The sequence below is a fragment of the Perissodus microlepis genome, unplaced genomic scaffold (genome assembly GCF_051167445.1).
Source record: "Perissodus microlepis isolate ML-2025 ecotype Zambia unplaced genomic scaffold, ASM5116744v1 scaffold_36, whole genome shotgun sequence".
Taxonomy (NCBI): Eukaryota; Metazoa; Chordata; class Actinopteri; order Cichliformes; family Cichlidae; genus Perissodus; species Perissodus microlepis.
In genome coordinates this window covers 32,854-56,496 of record NW_028182058.1, presented here as the reverse complement: position 1 = coordinate 56,496, position 23,643 = coordinate 32,854, and the positions used below count along the sequence as shown (strand labels likewise).

General features: G+C 40.3%; 1 protein-coding gene and 1 pseudogene across 3 annotated transcripts; one reads left to right on the top strand and one right to left on the bottom strand.

The window, feature by feature from the left end:
• The first annotated feature begins 1,000 nt into the window (after positions 1–1,000).
• On the top strand, positions 1,001–5,473 carry LOC146360532 (uridylate-specific endoribonuclease C-like). Of its 2 annotated transcripts, none has more exons than XM_084922777.1 (8): positions 1,001–1,107; positions 1,234–1,290; positions 1,389–1,488; positions 1,571–1,682; positions 1,773–1,894; positions 4,543–4,655; positions 4,800–4,950; positions 5,061–5,473. In XM_084922777.1, exons 1-8 carry the CDS (start codon positions 1,097–1,099, stop codon positions 5,301–5,303), a joined length of 909 nt encoding a protein of 302 aa, XP_084778903.1. In that variant the 5' UTR covers positions 1,001–1,096; the 3' UTR covers positions 5,304–5,473. The 2 variants fall into 2 exon arrangements, with proteins under 2 accessions (XP_084778903.1, XP_084778902.1); XM_084922776.1 differs by having other exon boundaries at positions 5,028–5,473.
• Positions 5,474–8,237: 2,764 nt separating this feature from the next.
• On the bottom strand, positions 8,238–23,147 carry LOC146360531 (uncharacterized; annotated as a pseudogene). The gene is made up of 7 exons (XR_014799645.1): positions 22,809–23,147; positions 21,664–21,777; positions 21,447–21,504; positions 21,206–21,290; positions 13,391–13,529; positions 12,470–12,595; positions 8,238–12,308 (listed from the first exon to the last, which is right to left on the bottom strand). The product of XR_014799645.1 is annotated as an uncharacterized LOC146360531 (transcript).
• Positions 23,148–23,643: the final 496 nt, after the last annotated feature.

Genomic DNA, 23,643 nt, shown 5'->3' with positions numbered 1-23,643 from the left:
ACCCTTTACAGCATCCAGGCCTGACATTAATTGTTTACCGCTGTGAGGTGGCACAAAATCTGAATGCTGCTGAGTTTAGATGTGTGAACTGCTGTGGCGCTAAATGACAGAACACTCACTAAACTTATGAGATGCATTTTCTGTGTGTAATCAAGAACTCGAAGTCTCGAAGTCTCTTTTATTTCTGCTTCTTTTTTTCAGTCTTTCTCAGATTTATTTCTTTTGTCTAGTCTGTCTGGCTCTCCTCTCATTTCTTCTTGTCATGTCTCCACACGTTCATACATGCACAGTAAAGCCTTTCTACAGTTCTGCGCAAAAGTCTGTGTTCAGTGGTGAGATGCACCCACCGGCCCCTGCTGACACCTCTGTACTGGTGATATACATCACACCCCTACAATGTAACCTACTATAATAATGCTGTTGACATGTGGTCACTCTACAGGACATGCTCACATAGTTAACAAATATGTGTGCTCCTGCTCAGAGGTAAACCAGGGCAGCTATATTTTTCCATAAAGCTAAATTTATTCTAGGCCGTTAACTTTTAATGTTAGCATCTTGGTGAATTTTAAAGCACAGAGGCTTTCATTTCTGAGAAAACATTTTCTGCTGTTTGACAGCTCAGTACACCCCCCTTGTGTTCAAGTCACAGACCACTGCCTTTCCCCAGATTTACATTTCACCTTACATTTGCACAGCCTACTTTACCTACTCATTGAATAATGAGTCTACCCTTCTCTTATCCCCCTTTACACTGAATTACTACATGAAAAAACTTTCACTGAGACTCTGGATAGGACTTTTGTGACATTGCATCATGTGTGTGATGGTTTATAAGCTAAGTTGCATAAAAAATAAAAATTAAAACCACCTGAAGCTGCATCGCTGTATCACTTCTTTAGTAAAAGTTCATGCAAAACAATAGAGAGAGGCTGTGCCCTGAAACGAGGCGCCATCTGGTGGTTAAAAGTGGGTCTCAGTCTCAGAAAGTCCCCTGCAAGATTCTGGGTGGAGGCTGGACCTTTAGACAGACAGGCTGTGTGTGAGTCCTCTGCTGCAGTCCAGGCTGAAACAGTGGACACTTTCATTTGGCGTCATGTCTGCGAGGTTTGTATTTTTATTTACTGACTGAAGATTAGTTTGTTTACGTTGTTGCACGGGCAGCTGAATACAGGTCAGAACTTTGCTGCTTTTCCCATGTATAAAAAATGTTTTCAAATCTGTTATGTGCAGGTTGTTCTGTGGATTTCTGCTCCTTGCAGTGTTCCTCAGTGGACTGAATGGATCAAGGTACAGTGGTATAAACCAAACTCTGCTGATGTTTCCTCTATTTGCGTGTGCATCTGCCAGATGTTTGCATAGCCTCTGTCTGACACTTTCTATAACAGACCAGCTGTAAAGCAGGAGCTCTCCACTATTTTCAATGAGCTGTGGAGTTTGGATGTGAATCGCATGACACCTGGGATAGACTACACGATCTCTGTTCAGGTGAGAAATCTTTTCTAGTTTATTTAGCGCCTGCTATGTCTTGTGTTTGTACAAAGACGTGTTCTGTGTTTGAATTGCCTAGGGTAGAGCAAGCTTTGTAAGTCAGGGCAGCCACACGGTGCAGGATCACGCCTCGCAGCCGCTCTTCTCCAACGTTAATGAGAGCAAACTGAGAAATATAACCACTTTCTCTAGTAAGGGTGTAGTTGTGAGCACTCTGAGCTTAAACATTCAGATCGTGTTTGCAGTCATCACTGTAATAAATGGGATTTCTGGGCTCGCAGACTTTATGACACTGCTGGACAACTATGAGCGGTCTACTGGCGTGACGGAACAAGTCACCACAGAGGAGCTCACAGAGATGGATCTCTTCTTGGACGCCGTCTTAGAGACAAAAGTCATGAAGGTATGCGTCACAACAAGCTCTGTCGAGCAGAAAGTTTACATTTGAGCACTTCAGTTACTCCATTCTCTTGGAGAAACCTGGTAGTTTCAGTCTGAATGTCTCCTCACAGCAACAAGAGAATTGTTTTTGGTATTGCACAACTTTCTATTGTTTCCTACAGTTTATGGTTTTGAGGCTGCAGCTGAACTCTAGAGGGAGTTTTATGTTCTTCCTGTTGCACTGCTGCTCTGCACACATTACTTGAAGACATTACAGAGGCAAAATAACATCTGTGTGCAGCTGTGGAATGTCGCTCTGGCCTCAGCGGTCTCCCAGAAGGGGATCACTGCAGGAATGTGGACATGATGTACTTTTTGTAGGTGGAAGAAACCCCACGCTTTTCAGTGATCTCAGCGGGGACACGTGAGACAAATTCCTCACAATAACCCCTCCAACAGCGGAGATGCTGTGCTTTTCTCTTCAGAAATAGCACAGCATCTCCTCCTCTCCTCTGACTCTGGGCACACTCAGGTTTGCAACCATGAAGAAGCCAGAAAGAAAATGGAGGAGGATGTCAGATATTAAAGGATTTCTTTTCACAAAGTTTAAATGAGAAATCAAAAAAAAGAATCTTTAATAACACAGCTAAAGACAATATGATTCACAGAATCATCGCAGAACAGAACACAGATAGGTGAGGTGCACAAAGTTTATTATCATCCCCAGCCAGTTGTGGCTTCCCCTCCCAGAGCCTGGTTCCTTGGGAGGTTTCTTCCCACTTAAAGGGCTTTTTGCCCTTCCAACTGTAGCCAAGTGATTGCTTACAGTGGTATTGTGCTGTAGGGTCTTTCCAGCCATCCATCTTCTTTCGCTTATCCAGGGCTGGGTCATGGGGGCAGCAGCCCAAGCAGAGTCAAGTCCAAGCAGACCTCCCTCTTCCCAGCCACCTCCTCCGGCTTGTTCGGGGGAACATCAAGGTGTTCCCAGGCCAGCTGAGAGATATAATCTCTCCAGCGTGTCCTGGGTCTGCCATGGGGCCTCCTCCCAGTGGGACATGCCCGGAACGCCTCACCCAGGAGGCGCCCAGGCATCCTTGTCAGATGCCCGAACCACCTAAACTGGCTACTTTCAATGTGAAGGAGCAGTGGCTCTACTCTGAGCAGCGATGAGATTCTGAGACCACCCAAGTGAAATCCTTCCACCACTTTACTACGCCTAGAAATTCTGTCCATAGAAATTATTAACAGAATTGGTGACAAAGGGCAGCCCTGGCGGAGCCCATCACCCACCAGGAGCGAGTCCGACTTATTGCTGGGTATGCGGACCAAGCTCTTCTAACGGTTGTATAAGGATTGAATGGCCCGTAAAATGGGCCAGACACCCCATACTCCCAGAGCACCCCAAAAGGACACCCCGAGGGACACGGTCGAATGCCTGCTCCAAGTCCACAAAACACATGCAGACTGGTTGGGCAAACTCCCATGCACCCTCGAGTGTCCTCGAGAGGATAAAGAGTTGATCCAGTGTTCCACAACCAGGACAAAAACCGCATTGTTCCTCCTGTATCCGTGGTTCAACTAATGGACGGCCTCTCCTTTCCAGCACCCTCGCATAGACCTCCTTCCTGGGAAGGTCTATGCGAGGGTGATTCCCCTATAGTTGGAACACACCCTCTTAGCCAATTTCTTAAAGATGGGAACCACTACTCCGGTCTGCCAATCCAGGGGTACTGTCCCTGACCTCCACGCAACATGGTAGAGGCATGTCAACCAAGACAGGGTCTTTACCTTACAATATTCAACCTCTTCAGGTGACTGGTGTTGTGATTTAGTGCTATAAAAATGTATTTGAATCGAATCTTGCTCACTTTAGGGGCCGCTTCCATCTCACCCAATCTCTAAAATCTTCTTCTGTCACACCAACCCTCTGCATGTCCTCCTTCACTACATCAGTGAACTTTTTCTGCCTTCTTCTTCTTTAAATCTTCAGCATCAGTTTTCCCAACATATCCAGTATTCCTCCTCTGGACATGTCCAAATCATCTCAACCTGCTCAACCTGAGTTGTCCCCCTGATGTACTCATTTGTAATCTTCTCCATCCATGGTGGCAGTGCCACCATCTCCAAATCACACATCACAGCAGGTCTCGCTGCCATCTTGTAAACCTTCCCTTTCTCTCTTGCTGCTGTCACAAATCACCCTGACACTCAACTCCACCCTCCCTGCACCCTGTTCTTAAACACATGAAACTTGCACCACTGGATGAACCAGATGACTGCAGGTAACATTTGGACAAAAAGTCTCATGACTCCATCTTTAGGGCTTAGTTAAATTAAATATTTAATAAGTTAATTTAACAATTAAAGACATATTCATCCAAAAGACACTCTTATAAAGTAGATTAAATATAGTGTTGACATAACATCTAGAGGTATGATTTGTTTTTTTAAAGAGTTAAATGTTGTAATTACATGAACAAAAGTGCTTTATTTCCAAGATAGCATCAGGGTTTTAACACCTTTTACGTTTTTATAATTATTTTAAGTGTAAAAGCTCAAAATAATGACATAAATACATCTGTTCATGTTATTATCACAATATTATTATTATTATTATTATGGCAAGTCAAGTTTGGATTCATAAATATCATCAATGATGTTTCTCCACAGCGGGCTCATCAGTACCTGGTGAGAAAAGGTCAATCCAGCTCTGACTTGAGGCTTTTCAAGAAACAGCTCAACTTGATCTGGTTCCACCTCTACCACAGGCAGAGAAACGCAGGGTGAGATCTCCTCCTGCCAACCATCCCGCTTTAACTGTGTCCAGTTGTTAAATTCATCCATGAGATTCTGCAACACTATAATTTAATATGCATTTCTTTGGTAAGAAGTATGTGTGTTTCTGTTCTTAAATTGATCATCACCAGCCTGGACTCCAGTGGATTTGAACATGTGTTTGTTGGCGAGACAAAATCAGGAACAGAAATCATTGGTTTTCACAACTGGGTCCAGTTCTACCTGCAAGAGAAAAACCAACACTTGGACTACAAAGGATATAAAGCCAGGGAGCATGATTTGGTAAGAATAACAGTTCACCAGACAGAAGAGATTCATTTCCTTCGCTGGTAACATAAACATTCATGCTTTTGTCACAGCCTGATCAAGATGACCATGTTCTCAACCTCCAGTTCAGCTGGCACGGCGTGGTGAAGCCCGTTGGCAGTGCCTTCATCGGCACCAGCCCCGAGTTTGAGATGGCCGTCTTCACCATCGTCTTCCTCGTGAACACGGAGAGAAGCACCACAGTTGTGGTCAACATTGACCAGTGTCAGATGGAGCTGGTGGTGATCAGACACGGGCGCTCACTCGGGACGGCGTACCCCAAACTGCTCAGCAGCAACGGCAGACATGTCAGGCAGCACGCACACTGATGTGATCCATCATTTTATTCACTTCTGATGAAAACTAATCTTTGTTCAGCAATACGTGGCCTCATTGATAAGGAACTGACCTGGCTAATGTACTGCAAAGGACATTTACATGTATTTCAAGATCACTGTGACCTCAGTAGCTTTAAATAAAATGTTATTTTGGAGTTCAACATTTTTATTTTGCACAGGTTTTTTTTTTTAGAAAACAAGTCTTTCTAGGCATTTACATTTATTCAATGTAATATATACAGAACATAGAACTGTGGCATGACCCTTGTGGGGACAGTAAAAGCGAACAAAAGCGAGATCCCGCAAGTGATGAAAAGTAAAGAAAATCATGTGTCCTTCCTCCCCGATGAGGCTTCAAAAAAGAAGGTTGTCCTGCTCCTGTCATCCATGCACATACAACCAAGCATAGGACCCACTGAAAACCTGAAATGATTGGATTTTAAAACCAAGCAAAGGTGGTGTTGATACTTTTGACCAGATGTGCACTCACATGGCTGTGGAAGAAAAACCAAGAAATGGCCCCTTTGCGTCTTCTATGGCATGATCATTGTTGGTGTGAACTCGTGGAGCATTCACAATAAGAATGCAGTGAAGAGAGGTGACAACCAAATGCAGAGGAGGCATTATATGCAGGCTTTGGCACCGGCACTTATCAAACCATTGGCAGAGCAGAGGCTCCCCTCTTCAAATCTGACACGTCAACTCACAGTCCTGATCTGTAGCATGCTCGACATCCCTACCCTTGTCACTCTTGCAGGTAAGGCAGGACCAGCAGTAGAAGAAAGTAGTATTCCCTTAGTGAGGTGTGCTGACTGCCCCGCAGGCTTGGACAGGAAGTGTGTCCATGCCATTATTACCCTGCGTGTACTGACAGCATGTAAGGAATGGGTAAGTAAGAGTGGTCCTAGAATTTGCATGTTATCCTTATTTAGGGCAGTGCTTATGGATAAATATCACAAAGTGGTGATTACCAGGGGAATTCATAGGGTGAAGAAAATATTTTAGTCAATTGATCATTTTCACCCACTCAAAAATGCCATTTTTTGTTTCTCTCTCCTGCAGCTGTTCGCATGTAGAACAGCTGTGCCTTCACCAGGGAAGTCTCAAATGTCCCTGGAAGGGCGGATCAAACACCAACTTTCCAGTGTCATTATGTTTTGTTTAGGAATTTTTTATTCTCATATTCCTAATTGTTCAGTAATTTTGGAGCATTTCTTTAGGGTCCCCCCATGACATTTGTTTTGTTAGACATGTTGAAAGTACCACAGTTGAAAACAAAAGAAGACCACTCAAATTTTTTGTCAAAATGTGATATATTTCTGATGTTAGTGATGGTGTTACTCTTTATAGCGACAGTGTTCTAGGGTTAAAGATGACAGTGAGTTCAGCACACTGTTACTGTATACCCATTAGTTTCTCCCATACTTGAAACACATTTTAATCAAGAAGCATTAAAATTTATAAAAGTGTGTAAGGGCTAGTGTGTTCTGTTACCTTCAGGAAGGTAACAACTTCCATTTTTCCAGTTAAAAAGGGAAAACAAACAAATAAACAGCAAGTCTATTTGTTTCTATTTTATTCATAAATCATGGAAAACTATTCGCACTGGGTGCATGTTTATGCACGGTCTCCAAATTGAACACTAGAAAAAACAATATGTCAGAAATGACAAACTGGGACACAGCACGTTCCCCTTCACTCTGCAACTCTCTGTGAGCGAACAGCCTGCACGCCTTTACAATGTTTTCTTTCTTCCTTATTGGAGTTATTTCTGAACCAGCTGCCTGATCCAGATCTTATTTCACCTAACTTCATATTTACTCTCTCTCTCTATCGCTCTCCTGTTTTCTTTAATGAACTGCTGTGATGAAATTTTCAATTCTGTATTATTTATATAGTGACAAATTACAACCTTTGGCTTTGGAGGGTTGTACTTGGCCTGCTACGCTGGATGTAAGAAGCTCTTCTCTCAACTGATCAACATTCCCAAGGCCACAAGGTGGTCTAGTACATCGGCTGTTGCCTTTTCTGTGTACTGAAATGAGGGGATGCAGATAAATGCAATTGCTGTCGGACTATCCAGTCTTTGAGTGATGACGTGATGAATCCTGTTTCTGGGCCCAAAGTGGTCTGCATTTAATAAAGCTGATGTGTTTTTATCATGTTTTAATGCTTTCTATCTTGTTCTATTTAATCTCAACAAGCCTCTAAAACAGTCAGTGATCACTGTTGGCTTCTCTCAGTTTTTATTACTACTAATCATTTTAAAGCTCAGTTTTTAAACCCTTAAGATGTAACTACAGCCCAGCCCATGCAGCAGTATATTAATGACTAACCTCGTATTGTGGATGGATTATCTCAGTGGTTCTCCTGTTTGGTCCATTTACAGCATCCTGCCATGGGATTGCATTTGCCCCTAATCATTGGGAACCCTCACATTAACCTTTATCGAGTGGAAAAAAAGGTTTCCATTCGTTAGTGTTCCTCCTCCAGCTTTACTGTTTATGTTATGTTAACATAGCTTTGTCGCGCTAGCGATAACGTAGCACATCATTATATACCAGCTAGCCCAACCTCAGTAGCCCTACAAACATCGCTGCTGTTTAGTTTTCTGTCTTCATTTATGTTGGAAGTGATAGCAGAGCTGTACGTTTTAATTTGTTTCATAAATTGCTCAGTCAGAACATGGTATATTATATTTAGATGGGCGCTAGCGAGCTAACTCCCTGCTAACTTCTAACTCCGTTAAATATCATAAATTGTGTTTTCATGGATGTCTGGATGTTAAACTTAATTGTTACACCTGGTTGAGCAGCCACACTGATCATTTTATTACAGATGAGAGAATTTAGACAGTTTTTAACTCTCAGTAATGCTGCAGTGATCATTTGACTTAGGGACTTGCAGCGGAGTTTGGGCCCAGACATGGGCAATGACGTCAGACTTAAAGACCGGATAGGAAAACCCGGACATTTTTAACATTCTCGAAAATCCCCCCAGACGCTCCGGACGGAACGTGAAAAGTGGACATGTCTGGGGAAAAGAGGACGGTTGGTCACCCTAATCAACTTACCTATGTCACTATACTTAAATATGTAGAATTCTAATACCTGGGAATACCTTAAACCTAGCTGTGGACTGCACAGGGTTCTCAGGGAGAGCAATATTGAGAGACCTGTAGCTTGCTACTGTCAACAACCTTCTACTGCGTAGCAGCATTTCTTATTTAGCTTTCTGTTTTTCTTCTTTTTTTCCACATATAGTGTACATACAGTGTAATGACTGTGAATGCTTGGTGGGATGCTCCTATGCTGGTAAGGAGATTACATTTCAGGACTTAAACCAGACTCTAAGGAATTGCTGTGTTTAATTTTGCGATGCTGCGATTAACAAACTGGGTTCTGTTTGGAGGTTGAAGAGGAACTTTCCCTCACCGGGCCGACAGCCGTCCGTGCCACAGTTTATCTCACGCAGCGCAGTGTTAATTTTAAAATGATCAAATACTTTAGACAATGTATATTCTTCAATGACAAAAAATACAAGTGTTCATTTAAGCAAATAAACAGAGCCGTAAGAGATGTTTTTCAGAAATTGTTGTCTTTATTTTGATTTGCAACTAACAACTTTTTTTAAAATTTGTAGTTTTTGTTGTGCTCTCTATTATGTGAACCCCTCACCTAATTTGTTATGTTTTTTAACAAATTAAACCCCAACAATCAAATGATCCCCTGTGAGCAAGCACTAGGCACAGTGGAAAGGAAAAACTCCCTTTAAACAGGAAGAAACCTTTGACAGAACCAGGCTCAGGAAGGGGCAGCCATCTGTCACGACTGGTTGGGGGGTGAGAGGCAAAAGAAAAGAAAAATGAGAGCGCAAGTTAGCTAAATGTTGCTCATGTTGTCTAACATGAACAACGTATGGTTTTCTGGACTGTGGATGAAAAGCAGTCCATCATTACTAGTCTTTAAAAGGGAACTAATCCATCACCAAGGTAGCAATATGGCTCAAGGAGGCCATAGACAGAGTTAAATAGGCAATAACTGTTAAGCATTGAAAAGCCCCAGTAAGCTGCAGGTATAATAAGGCCTACTGCGGCAACACCTAAACCTATTTTAAGTAGGCGTTTAGCACCATGACGCCATGAACCACTAGTCGGAACCACGTCAGGAGATGGTTCTGAGACAGGAGAATCAAGCTCTTCGGGTTGAAGACAAAGATTCTCCTGTGTCGGGACCACATCAGGAGGTGGTTCCAAGGCAGGAAAAAAAAACCTCCTCAGGTTCAGGAGAAAAATTCTCCAGCTGCAGAGCCTCCAGAGATTCCACCTGTGACTGTTTTTCGTCCTGAGCCTGTCTCACCCTACACTGAAGAATACATATTTCTTTTTTCAGCTCAACTATCTGTTCTGTCTTGTGATCTATTTCTGTATTCTGTTTTTCTATTATCTCTTCTTTTTTTGTTATTTTATGGTGAGCTTCTCCCACTTGGTGCTCAAGTCTCTCTAACGCTTCCTTGAGATCTGCGTTCTCTTCCTTTTGTTCATTTCGCTCACTTTCTATCTGAGACAACTCCGCAGCAATGCTGCTGTTCTGCTCAAGGAGAGATTCTTCCATTCCCAGAAAGTCATGGTGCATCGTCTGAATGGTGTTAACCTGTTCCTGCAATTTTGCCTCCAGAGATTCCACCTGTGACTGTTTTTCGACCTGAGCCTGTCTCACATGACATTGGAGATTGCATATTTCTTGTTCATGTTCAACTATCAGTTTCTGGTTTTGCACTATTTCCCTATTCTGCTTTTCTATTATCTCATTTTTTGTTGTTGTTTCAATATGAGCTTTTTCCACTTGGTACTCAAGAGTCTCTAAAGTTTTCTTGAGTTTTGCATTCTCTTTCTTTTGTTCGTTTCTCTCACTTTCAATAAGTGACAACTGAGCAGCAATGCTGCTGTTCTGTCTAAGGAGATAGTCTTCCTTTTCCAGACAGTCATGGTGCATCATTTGAACAATGTTAACCTGTTCCTGCAATTTAGCCTCCAGAGATTCCACCTGTGACTGTTTTTCGACCTGAGCCTGTCTCACATGACATTGGAGATTGCATATTTCTTGTTCATGTTCAACTATCAGTTTCTGGTTTTGCACTATTTCCCTATTCTGCTTTTCTATTATCTCATTTTTTGTTGTTGTTTCAATATGAGCTTTTTCCACTTGGTACTCAAGAGTCTCTAAAGTTTTCTTGAGTTTTGCATTCTCTTTCTTTTGTTCGTTTCTCTCACTTTCAATAAGTGACAACTGAGCAGCAATGCTGCTGTTCTGTCTAAGGAGATAGTCTTCCTTTTCCAGACAGTCATGGTGCATCATTTGAACAATGTTAACCTGTTCCTGCAATTTAGCCTCCAGAGATTCCACCTGTGACTGTTTTTCATCCAGAGCCTGTCTCACCCGACGCTGAAGAGTACATATTTCTTTTTTCAGCTCAACTATCTGTCCAGTCTTGTGATCTATTTCTCTATTCTGTTTTTCTATTATCTCTTCTGTTTTTGTTATTTTATGGTGAGCTTCTCCCACTTGGTGCTCAAGTCTCTCTAACGCTTCCTTGAGATCTGCGTTCTCTTTTTTTTGCTTGTTTCTCTCACTTTGAATCTGAGACAACTCAGCAACAATGCTGCTGTTCTGCTCAAGCAGAGATGCTTCCTTTTCCTGAAATTCATGGAGCATCATCCAAAAGGTTCTAACCTCTGCTTGCAAATTTTTATTCTCTGCAACAATTAGAGCTTTGATGTCATCTGACTGTTGAGTCACTTCTTCAAGCTCAACCATGCTTTCTCTAAAATGGATATTCCTGTCATGCACATCTGTACTAATTTGTTCACGCTCATTTTTAAAGCGATAGTAATTTTTTTTGTAATAATTCTTTTTGCACTTTAGGGTGCTCAACTCCAACTGGAGTTGTTGAATTTTCATTTGAAGCTCCATAGGGTCAGGTATTTCTCTCTCCATCAACCCATACAGTCTTTGTGTTCTCTTTCTTTTGCTCGTTTCTCTCACTTTGAATCTGAGACAACTCAGCAACAATGCTGCTGTTCTGCTCAAGCAGAGATGCTTCCTTTTCCTGAAATTCATGGAGCATCATCCGAAAGGTTCTAACCTCTGCTTGCAAATTTTTATTCTCTGCAACTATTAGAGCTTTGATGTCATCTGACTGTTGAGTCACTTCTTCAAGCTCAACCATGCTTTCTCTAAAATGGATATTCCTGTCATGCACATCTGTACTAATTTGTTCACGCTCATTTTTAAAGCGATAGTAATTTTTTTTGTAATAATTCTTTTTGCACTTTAGGGTGCTTAACTCCAACTGGAGTTGTTGAATTTTCATTTGAAGCTCCATAGGGTCAGGTATTTCTCTCTCCATCAACCCATACAGTCTTTGTGATTCCACTCGAATCTCTCTGTCAGACTGTGAATTATTAAATGTGTCGTTTAACATTTCTTTAAACTCTTAATGCAAAGTGTCAACAAGAAAAAATGTTTGCTTAATTGTTTAAGTTTATAAATAATCCCTTTCTGAAAGGTTTCTGGTTTGCTAAACACAACTCGCTGTTTCTGAAAACGTTCCAAGTAAAACTGTGTTTGCAAAGGTGAAGAGAAGGTATTTAAGGACTTTCGTGGCTGCGAATTTGACGTCAGCGCTCTTTGAGCCTGTGTTCGATCAAAGGATCACATGACAGCTGTGCGTAATTCTGCGCATGCACAGAGAATACCCATTGAGATGCACGGTTTTGTGTTGTATTTTTTTAAATACCCTGAAAACAGTCCAAACAGTGTTGCCAACTTAGCGATTTTGTCGCCATATTTAGGGAGTTTTCAAACCCCCTTAGCGTCAGGCAACAGATTTAAAAAACTGTGGGAAATAAACCAAGCTCTGCCTGTGACTCACTCTTTGCTTCTCTTCCTCCTTCCATCTCCTCGTCTCATCTATCACTCTCCACTTCCTGTTGAGCTGAGAAAAAGGCACAATTTACTATTACATTAACCTATTATTTAATTATCCACACTTAACAACTCTTGCACCTAATCCATAAAAAAAGTAATGATAAAAAAATGTTGCAGAACCAAAACATTGCAAATGTGTTTGCTATTATTATTTTTACACTTGAATACCTCTGCATTCAACAATTGGTACATGTGTTATTGTTGCCTGTGGTCTGGTGATGGATCCACTGCCTTTAGCAGCCTCACATAGCTCCGTTTGCCACCGTTTCCTCCTCATGTCCCTACAGGACATGTCTGGACATTGTTACATCATTAGTAATAATTTTAAAACATCTATACACATCAAATATGCACACACTGTGCAGAGTACTATACATACTATTGCCACAAGTTTTCATCATGGTGGTGATACATAATACTTCCCTCATTATTTAGTCATAGTGCTATAATAATAATAATAATAATAAAAATATTAATACAGCTACTCTTTGGACTATTCATCTATTTATTTGAAATGCGCCAAACTGCATAAAAACGTAACTTTTTTAAATTTTTTTGATGGAAGCACATATCTTCGCTGGAAGAGACATTTTGATTTTTAACTTACTTTTTGTTTAATTTTGTATTTGCTGCTTGATCGAGTGTATAAGACTGATAAACACTGGAAAAGCCTGGAAACACTGTTACAGAGGAAAAAGAAGCCAGTTTCTTTGTCTCCCTCCCCACTGTTGTGGTTTTTTAAAATGTAAAAGTTTTTTTCTGAACACAGGCAACTGCCTGTCTTTCTTTCTGTAATGAGTTTGAGTAAATGAATTGCTGCATTTGGGCAAACTCCGAGGAGGGTGCATTTGCTCGCTGATAAAATAGGGTGCTGTTAAAACAGCGCCATTTCTTTTTCTGTTGACTTCTTCTATTAGCTCCATCATTATTAGCAAACTTACTCATGGGCAAATAAATAAATTGTCCTTGTAAAAGCAATCGAGGATAGGATAGTCAATATATTTGTCCAATCGCCCAATTATAATCATATGTTTAACTGAATGCATTTTGAAAAGTTGCAAAGCCACAATCTATTCACAAAACGCTCACCATGTACTCCTGCACCAAGATGTCAGGGATTGTAATTGAGACAGATGCAGAATCCTTTGATGAGGGACTCCCTTCGAGCATCATTTTTCTTCAAGTGTGCATCAATGTGAGTCCAGTAATCCCTCTCAGACACAAGATCCTTACGAAAACAGAAATGATATTTTAATGACAGTCTTGACTGATGACGACTAGTTTTAACAACATGACATCTATTCAAATGAATTAATAGTGTATTCCACGTTTGAAAAGTGCATTGGCAGCTTGCGTGCACACCTGGAATACGATTATCATTTCCGCATCATTGCCCATGTCTCACTCGACAATGCTTCAGTATATGGGACCTACTTGGAAAAACTGAAGGGCAGGCCTAGCATTGCTACATTTATCATGTCACTGCAACACTTCTAGCACCATTCAGCGTAAAAGAGGAAACAACGAATAATTTATATCTAGTGAGGACAAAATGGTGTTTGACATTTCAAGAATGCATTTTTGAATAAAATGTGTACAACAACTAAAGGAAGGTATACACAACAGTCGTGCTAACCAAATGTGGGACAGAGCCTTTTTCAGGGTCAAATTCAAGCACTTTAAGCACTTTCAAGGTCCCTTTTCACGCTTTTCCAGCATATCTCCCCCAAACAAAAAAAAATGCATGTTTCAATTCACATCACCTCAGTAAGACCATGTGAAAATTAAAACAAATCATCCTAGGTGAACACCTTTGTTCCCCTTTTGTTAAGACAGAAAAACGCACCACACAAAAATACTGCTAAAGGGAACAGTCACCTGTTCCCTTTATACACTCAAAATGCACATTTCACTTAAAAATTAAGATGTGAAAATGTGAACAAATCAACTTGTTGGAGAAATTCTTCTGTTGAAAAACAAAGAAACAAAACAAAAACACAAAAGGAAGAAATAAGTCTTCTCATCTGATATTGATGCTTCCTTCCCGTGTGACAAAAAATAGGAGACAGATGTTTGTTTGTTTATCTTTTTAAGTTAATTCCAGATAAAACTGTTTTATTGCTAACTACATTGCTGTCTCTATTATTGCTGAAGTCCTAAACGATCACCTTTAAAGTGTTTGTGCTAATAACATCATGTACAGTCAGACAGGCATGGAGAACAGCACTGACTGGGAGAGGCTTTGAACAGATCACACACAGTTCAATTCAAAATATAAGACTTTAAGAATGCACAAGCATCTACTTAAAACCTATTTAATTTATCATCTGTGATATTATTATGTACAATTCCAATGTACAGTGGAACCCCGACTTACGAAATTAATTCGTTCCTGAGGGTCTTTCGAAATTCGAACATTTTCGTAAGTCGAAGCACCCATTGCGCGTTTTGAGTGAGGCGATGCTGAACGATAGGCTATAGGCTAATTGCTAATTAGAACAATAATACGTCGTTCAAGTGGAACAGCGAAGCACAAGTACGGAAGCCAAGGGGTTGTCACATGGATTCGGAAGGCATTGTAGGCTCAGCCAATCAGAGCCAGCGGATTTTGTTACTCGGGCATTTTGCCGTAACACGGGCAGAAATATTGCCGTTCAGTGCCTTTGTAAGTTGAATTTTTTGTGAAACGGGTATTTGTAATTCGGGGTTCCAATGTATTTTGTTCCATCTCCCTTAAATAAACAGGCAGCCTTAAAATATGAAATATTCATATACAAATACACATATAAATGTGTCTACTGTCTCAGTGGCTGATAGTACCCCACAGGCCTCAGTGTGAGCTTGAAGACATTTATAATGTTTAAGTAGTCTAATGTGTAAGTGCTGACAATAAACACATTTTGAATGAAAGCCGGGGAACTTTGGTAGCACAGAAACAAGTGGCTATTTTTTGTGACCATATGGCTCGGTCCCTAACATTACCATTATTTCACCCAAAGTCACCAAGTTAATACTGGGAAAGGCTTTGAACAGATCACACACAGTTCAATTCAAAATATAAGACTTTAAGAATGCACAAGCATCTACTTAAAACCTATTTAATTTATCATCTGTGATATTATTATGTACAATTCCAATGTACAGTGTATATTTGTGTGTAAGCTGCAGCAATACACACAAATATAAACAGCACTTGGTGACAACTTTGCTTTTAGCCTTTAACCCTCTGGTGTCCAGGATATAATTGGCCGTTTTTGACTACTTTTGATTTGGCCTCTATAGTTCACCTTTAAAAACTGTTTCTTGCCAATCTGTGATTTTGTCATTTTGACAAACTGTATCAGCACAATTTATCTAAATTTAGACAAAATTTAAAATACGAGTAGAAAGTGATATTTTTGACTGTAAAAACCACAAGCATGTTTAACGAATCATTTTCACAACTTGAAATGCAAACAGAAATTGTACATTGTTAAAAAAAACTATGCACATGTTTTGCAAACAACAAAGTTATATGGTACTATTTACCTAAAAATGCAGCCAAGGCTCAGACGTTTTTAATATATCCATTTCAAACTATTTACAGAACAATGAGGTGTTCTGTATCAAATAAGAAGGCACACAAATTATTTATGCAACTCCAAAAAAAAGTTTGTGTCCACTAGGGCTGGGCGATATGGCCTAAAATTCATATCGCGGTATAATTTGAAGCACGTGCGGTAGCGATATATATCGCGATATATTCTTTTCTTCTGTGCAACGTATTTTCCACACTATAAGCCACACTTAAAATCCTTTAATTTTCTCAAAAATCCAGAGTGTGCCTTACGTATGAATTCTGGTTGTGCTTACGGACCGCCAACTGATTTTGGCGCGCAGAAATCTGTTAAAAAATGTTTTAGTACAACTTTGGTAAGCCGCACTGCTTGATGGATTGTCAGAGCATTACGGCTGCTGTGGTGAGGAGCTTCCTGGAGTAATCTGGGTCCAAAACTCCGTCCCATTCAGGTCCCAAAGTCAAACGAACACAGAGTTAAAAACGGTCTAAATTCTTTCATCTTTAATAAAACGATCAGCGTTGCTGCTTTACCAAGTGTAACAATTAAGTTTAACATCCAGGCATCCATGAAAACAGAAGTTATTAAATTTAACGGAGTTACAGGTTAACAGGAAGTTAGCTCGCTAGTCTCCAAAAGTTGATTCTGTTCATCTGGACGTAGCGTTTTGTGGGAGAAACGTTTCGTCACTCATCCAAGTGACTTCTTCAGTCTCAGCTGACTGCAGGTTTCCCCAATCTTATAAACAGTACATTTGCGTAATGACTGAAACCAGCCCACTGAAGGAACAATGGGCTGGGAGGTCACTAGTTTACACCTAAACATGACATACCATGTTCTGACTGAGAGATTTTTGAAACTAATTAAAACGTACAGCTCTGCTACCACTTCCAACATAAATGAAGACAGAAAACTAAACAGCAGTGGCGTTTGCAGGGTTACTGAAGTTGGACTACCTGGTATATAATGTTGTGCTACGTGATTGCTAGCGACACAGCTATGTTAGCATAACATTAGTACAGTGAAGCTGGAGGATGAACGGCAACTTTTTTCCACTCGATAAAAGTTAACGTGAGGGATTCTTGTGGTTAGGGACAAATGCAATCGCATAGCAGGATGCTGTACACGGGGCAAACTTCAGTCAGGAGAACAACTGAGATTATTCATCCACAATACGAGGTTAGTTATTAATATACTGCAACAATATGGGAATAGAGCAGCTGCGAGAGAATTCAACATTAATGAATCAATGTTACGGAAGTGGAGAAAGCGCAGTTTTTGGCTTTCCCCATATTTCAAAAGTGCTTCATCTCTTTGCTATGACTGTCGCCCGGCATAATTTGCAGATGATAATGGTTGTAGCCGCTGCGATGCTTTTGACCAAAACAGGCGCAGCTTGATGACATCATCAACATGCGCTATCACGATAGAGCGGTATTGTCAAAAATCTCTATCGTTGGCCAAATTTATATTGTTTCTATCGTATATCGTTTCTATCGCCCACCCCTAGTGTCCACTATAACACAGATGAGAACAGCACAGGGATAAATCATGCAGGTCTGACAGCAGGTGTGTCACTCAGCGTTTACACTGCAATCTGCCTTTGGTGGCTTTAAGGCAGTAACTGTGACATTCACTAGTAGAACTGACACACAAAACAAAACAACGACTACACTACACACTAACTATACAAGACAACACACTAACTTGAGATTCCAAACACGGTAAATGTCACAAATCTTTCACGTATCCAAACTCTCTTTCCCCCTTTCGCTCACTCGCTCTCTTTCGCTGGTCACTCCTAAAACTTCCCCCTCTTCCCAAACAACCAAATGCCACATGTCGCCATATCATTTCTTGATTGGTCGACATGGTACATTTTTCCACCAATAGGGAAGGAGTGTTTTTTTTCTTTTTCTTACTCATAAGCAAAGCGTGTTTGCTAGCGCTCTCCTTAGAAAACGCCGTTTTTACAGTTTCTTGCCGGAGAAAACGCCACTGTTTTTTTTTTCCCCAGAAAAAACAAACAAACAAACAAACAAACATCGGTTTGACGTGGCCTATCAAGACAATTTAAAAACTGGTATATAGTTTGAAGTCCGCACGTTCGAACCAAGTTGAAATGGAGATTCTGGATCCGTCGAGCCCAGAGGGTTACTCAGAAAGCCTTAAGGTGGCTAGTTATGTATCTGGCTAATGTTTAAAGCTTGCACTTGCACACACGTTGAAACAGACAGAGGAGCAAGGCAGCCCAGGTGGGGAAATTTTGCTTTTACATTTTGCGACTCATTTTATTTCTCTATCTGATAAGAAAACTATTCAATCAGATAGTCATTTGTTGTGAATGAAATACAGTTACACTTTCAAGCACTTTTAAGCACCACATCTGAAATTCAAGCACTTTTCAAACCTTGAAAAGACAACATTAAAAATCAAGGGTTTTCAAGGATTTCAAGCACCCGTACAAACCCTGAAGTTAAATCAATTACTGATTACTAGGAATGGGTACTGGTATCCGGTGCCATTATGGCACTGGTTCTGACATAAACGGTAGTAACCAGACCGAAAAGCAGCACACATTTCGGTGCTTTATTTTGGTGCTTTTTCTTCCTGAGACCTCATACACTTCAGGTTCTAGCCAATCATTTTACCTTTGCAAGGATAGTAGGTGGGCCCAGGTACGTACATTCTTTTAGAGCAGAGCTACAGATTAAAAATGCCCAAGGCGAAGCAGTCAAAAGTCTGGCTATACTTCACAGCAAAAGATGCAAACTCAGCACCCCAGTGATACTGTGCAAAGGAGGTAACACCTCGAATCTGATGAAACACCTGGCGACACCTGGCGGGGGGGGGGGGGGGGTTTAAAGCCGAGAAATGCACCGTACTTACTACGGGTGTGGTGCCTGTTATCGGACCCAGAGTTAGCAACATCCCCCAAGAACCTGAAGAGGAGAGTTCTGGCCCCTAGCCCTGCCAGTGAAGCAGAAATGATGACGGATGATGATGGCAGCAGCAGCCGTTCTTCTCTGGGTGGGTCAGTAGCTTAATGTTGTTCGTGTGTAAATTACGTTGAGTAGGCTAACCACGTTATTAAATTAATGCATGTAAGGTGAACTAACAAACACCGTCGTAGTTACATGCGGCTGTCTTCTTCTTTGATGGCAGATACTCCCTTCACCCTGGCAAAAAAGACTAAAATGACCAAAGAAAAAGTGGAAAACAGCTAAGCATGAGAGGTTTTTGGACAAAGTTTGTGTTTTTTTCCATTGTTTAAGTACTGCTTCCAGCCAAGAGTGATACCATATATGCCCTATAGCTGCAGAAAAGGCTAACATTGTTATCTTTTACAAAAAAACAAAAACAAAAAAAAACAGCTTGAGAGGTTTTTGGACAAAGTTTGTGTTCTCCATTCTTTAAGCACCGGTTCGAGCATCGTTTAAGCACCGGCACTGTTTCAAAAGTACCGGTTTGACACCGGTATCGGATAAAACCTAAACGATACCCATCCCTACTGAGCTATACGTAGAATTAATTTAAAAAAAAATCTAATAGTGCTGGAGTGTACTGTATTGTACATTTTTCTACTATTTTGTTTCCATACATGACTAGGGCAAAATGTCAGAAACGCAAAGTAGTCCACTAAAATACACCGCACCAGTTAAACTAATTAGTGTAATCACCTTTCTGATAATATATACAGGCAGGGCCGTGCAGAGATGTTTGAAGGGGTGGGTGCTCAAAGTTAAAAAGGGGCACATAGAACAAGGCTGAATACCAACAACCCACATTCATCAAAAATCTAATACCAAACCATACTCAGGGCTCTAGAGTGCGACCAAATTTTTCAGTGGTGCGACTAAAAAAAATATTTGGTTGCACCTGTGCGACCAACTGTTCGGGTAGCAAAAAAAAAAAAAAAAAAAAAATCTGCAACCTTCCCTGTGGTCAACAACAGACACACATTATGCCCCTATCGTGGACCAAACCAATCAGAGATAGTAAGGGGCGGGACCTCTCTGATTGGCCGTGGTCCAGTTGAAAGTGCAGGTGGAAGTGGGAGGTGAGTAGCTTGAATAAAGCGATATCAATTCATTAAATCCTGAATCGACTTTTAAATATAACTGTGTTTTGCCAGAAATGCCAGATTCTCAGATTAAAGCTCACAAAACCATTTCAACAACAACCAAACAGCAAATGAGAGCAGGTACACGGATTCCACACAAAGACGTAAACACAGAACGGACCCGACGCATCAGAATCAACTTTGTCTTTCTCGGCTTTCTCACCCGACGGCCCGTAGACGGACACGCTGTCGGAGCTTAGCGATTCTGATGCGTCCGGTCCGCGCTGTGATTACGTCTTTTTGCGCTGATTCTGAGCTGCAGGTTTTGTCTCTCTCCAACCAAAATTCACCGAGCCAGCAGCAAAAGAAGCAGCAAACTGCGCTTCACATTTGATCAATGTCGTCATGAATTTTGCTGTTTTGCTTCCACGACTATTAAAATCACACTTCATGCACAGCTAGCTCTCTCTCTATCTCTCTCTGTACTTCAAGAACAGTTTCCCGTCTCCAATCTCTGTTTTCTGTATTATTCATTCGCTTATTTCCCACCAGTCTACCGTTGTTTACAGCGCTGTCGGCTGCTGTCTTTTTCTTTTCTTTTTTTCACTTAAATGACCTCGGACAAGCCTATTTTTTCTGTTGTTCAATACTGAAGAAATTTAAACTTTATATGCAGAACATTGTAGAATATTTTTAAGGTTATCTGCTATAAAAAGCCAGACCAGGAAAATCTCCTTCATGTTTTTCTGTGTTTTATTCTCAGTTACTTTCACACAAAGGCATCTGCTGTGATGTTCACAATTCTGATGAAGTCAGTACTGATAAATGATCAGAATTATAATATTTCTGACTGTCTGAGGCTAAGTTGAATCGAATCGGGACTTTGAAAACCGGAATCGAATGGATTATAGAAATCAGTGATGATACCCAGCCCTAGTGAGCAGCCTAGGCACGACAGAAGTGGATGTAGCTGTAATAGGAAAAGAACTATTGGTAACTTTTCTGTTAAGTTAAGGCCTGATCCTTCTGAAATTCATAGCCAGTGCTCTGACACGGTGTCATCAATCTTTGAATGCTGAAAAAGCACAGTGTATCCAGAAAAACACATTATATTATATAAATTATTATAAAATTTGTGTGCGCCTAACTTTTGTGCCAGTACGCCTAACTTTAAAAAGTTAGGCGTACCGGTACGCCCATGGCAAAAAGTTAGTCTAGAGCCCTGATACTATATCTCTGTCATCACGTGGGGACAATGCAAAGTAAACGTAGCCTATGTTTTACCTGATAGGAACAATGCTGCATTTCAGAGGTTGCTGCTGCTCCTGCTGCTGATAGTGCTGAAGGGCAGGGTTGTGTTGATCTGAGACTGCAGATTTACAAAGTCCATAGGAGAGATGGTATCTGATTAAACAAGTGTTACAAGATAATAATAAAATGCAAAGATTGGTGACAACGCTTGGAACAATGAGGCAACAGATTTAAAATACTGTGGGAAATAAAACAGGCTCTGCCTGTGACTCACTCTTTGCTTCTCTTCCTCCTTCCATCTCCTCATCTCATCTATCACTCTTCCTGTCCATCTAAGAAAAAGGCACAATTTACTATTACATTAATTATTATTTAATTATCCACACTTAACAAGTCTTGCACCTAATCCATAAGAAAGTAATGATAAAAAAATGTTATAGAACCAAAACATTGCAATTGTGTTTACTATTATTATTTTTATACTTGAATACCTCTGCAATTCAACAACTGGTACATGTGTTATTGCTGCCTGTGGTCTGGTGAAGGATCCATTGACTTTAGCAGCCTCACATAGCTGCTTTTGCCACCGTTTCCTCCTCATGTCCCTACAGGATATATCTGGACATTGTTATATCATAAGTAATCATTTTAAAACATCTATACACATAAAACACGCGCACACACACTGACATTTTATATCTTCTCCAGAGTACTGTACATACTACTCCCACAAGTTTTCATCATGGTGGTGATATATAATACTTCCCTTATTAGTTATTCATAGTGCAATAATAACAATAATCCTAATAAAGTGACAACAATAAAAACTAAGGTAAAAATATAAAACAATATATTTATGATTATTCAATTAGTTTGACTAGCCACTCAGTGCAAGGCAGAAAGCTTATTATATGTTTAAATGATAGAGATAGAATAATTTTGCTGCTGTAAAATCAGCAGTCATATTTGAAATTTAACTCTTATATAACCTGTTTCTTAATGTAATTTCTTGAAATGTGTTTTTAATATCATAATTATAATAATATATTAATATATATTAATATATAATAATATATTATAATAATCCATACTTATCCATACTAATATATCCTAACATAATCCATACTAATATGTATATCAGGTCGTTTTTAGTGTTCTTCAGAAATGCAGGGAATAGCCCTGTAACAAATGACACCTTTACCCATTTAGCAAGCAGCTAATGAGCACCACTCCTTATGCAGCTAATACAAGTACAGGTAATGTTTGTGGCGCGGCGGTTAAGCTAACCTAATGCAGCCGCTGACATTAGCTGAAGCTGTTCATGGCCAAAATCTCACTAACACCACGGTGCAGTTAACACATAATGCAACTGAACAGTCAGTTGACAAACCACTCACACAGAAGACCAAAATATGTTAGGAGCGCCTCAGAATTAAGTAAAATGCGACATTACTGCTCCCACTAGAAAAAAAATTCAAATGAAAAAGCGCCAATTCTTTCACAGCAGATAAAACAGCACGAGCAAATTAAACCAACGGCACTTATTTAACATTAACGTTAGATGGTGACACTCTAGACATTAAACTACATTTGGCTGAGATTTGGACAATATTCATACAGAAAAATCAAGGCTTACCAAAAAAAAGTTCCCCGCCCAAATAAAAAGTAGTGGCAGATGAGTCAACTTGACTTATGGCTGCCTTCCTCAAGCTCAGATCCAAAGCGCGCGAGACAAAATCACGTGTGGTGGCGCGAGATTTAAAATTGCTAGTCGCGATGTCCCGTTTAATGACTGTAGAAAACAGTTTGGATTTGTCACTACCCGATACCGTACCTGTAAGGATTCAAAGGCTGCTGCATTTTAAATGAATAAGGGAAATCCAACTGATGATTTGGGGAGTCCTGAAACTAGAACGTTGCAATAAACTAACCTCCTGGATGTGAATGCATAGTCCAATTTCTCACAGTCAGTTTGAGATAGGGATTTTCTAACCGTATATTTTCTAAGTTACAGAAATCAGTTTTGGTAAACTTATTGATGTGGTTATCTGGTCATTTTTCTTCTGATTCCTTCGCAAGTTATTTTTGCCCAAAGAAATACGGCTCACTATATATTTTCTCTTTTTTTCAGACCTTTCTCTGTAAATTGATACAGATACATTGTTGTTAGGAAAATCTTAATATATCAGCAGTTTGTGAAATACTCAGACTAGCCTGTCTGGCACCAACAACCATGCAGCGCTCAAAGTCACCCTTCTTCCTCATGTCTATATGTCTAAATGCACTCAGTTGCTGCCATGCTGCAATATAATTAACTGGATATTTGCATTAATCAGGAGTCAATCCATTGATGTTTTATAGCGGGACAGCATTTTCGTAGAAGTTGCCCAATAAATCAAGAAACTCCACTAAAAGCACACCAGTTTAGTAAAAAGTGAAATATTTGAGTCCAGTATGGCCATGAAATAATG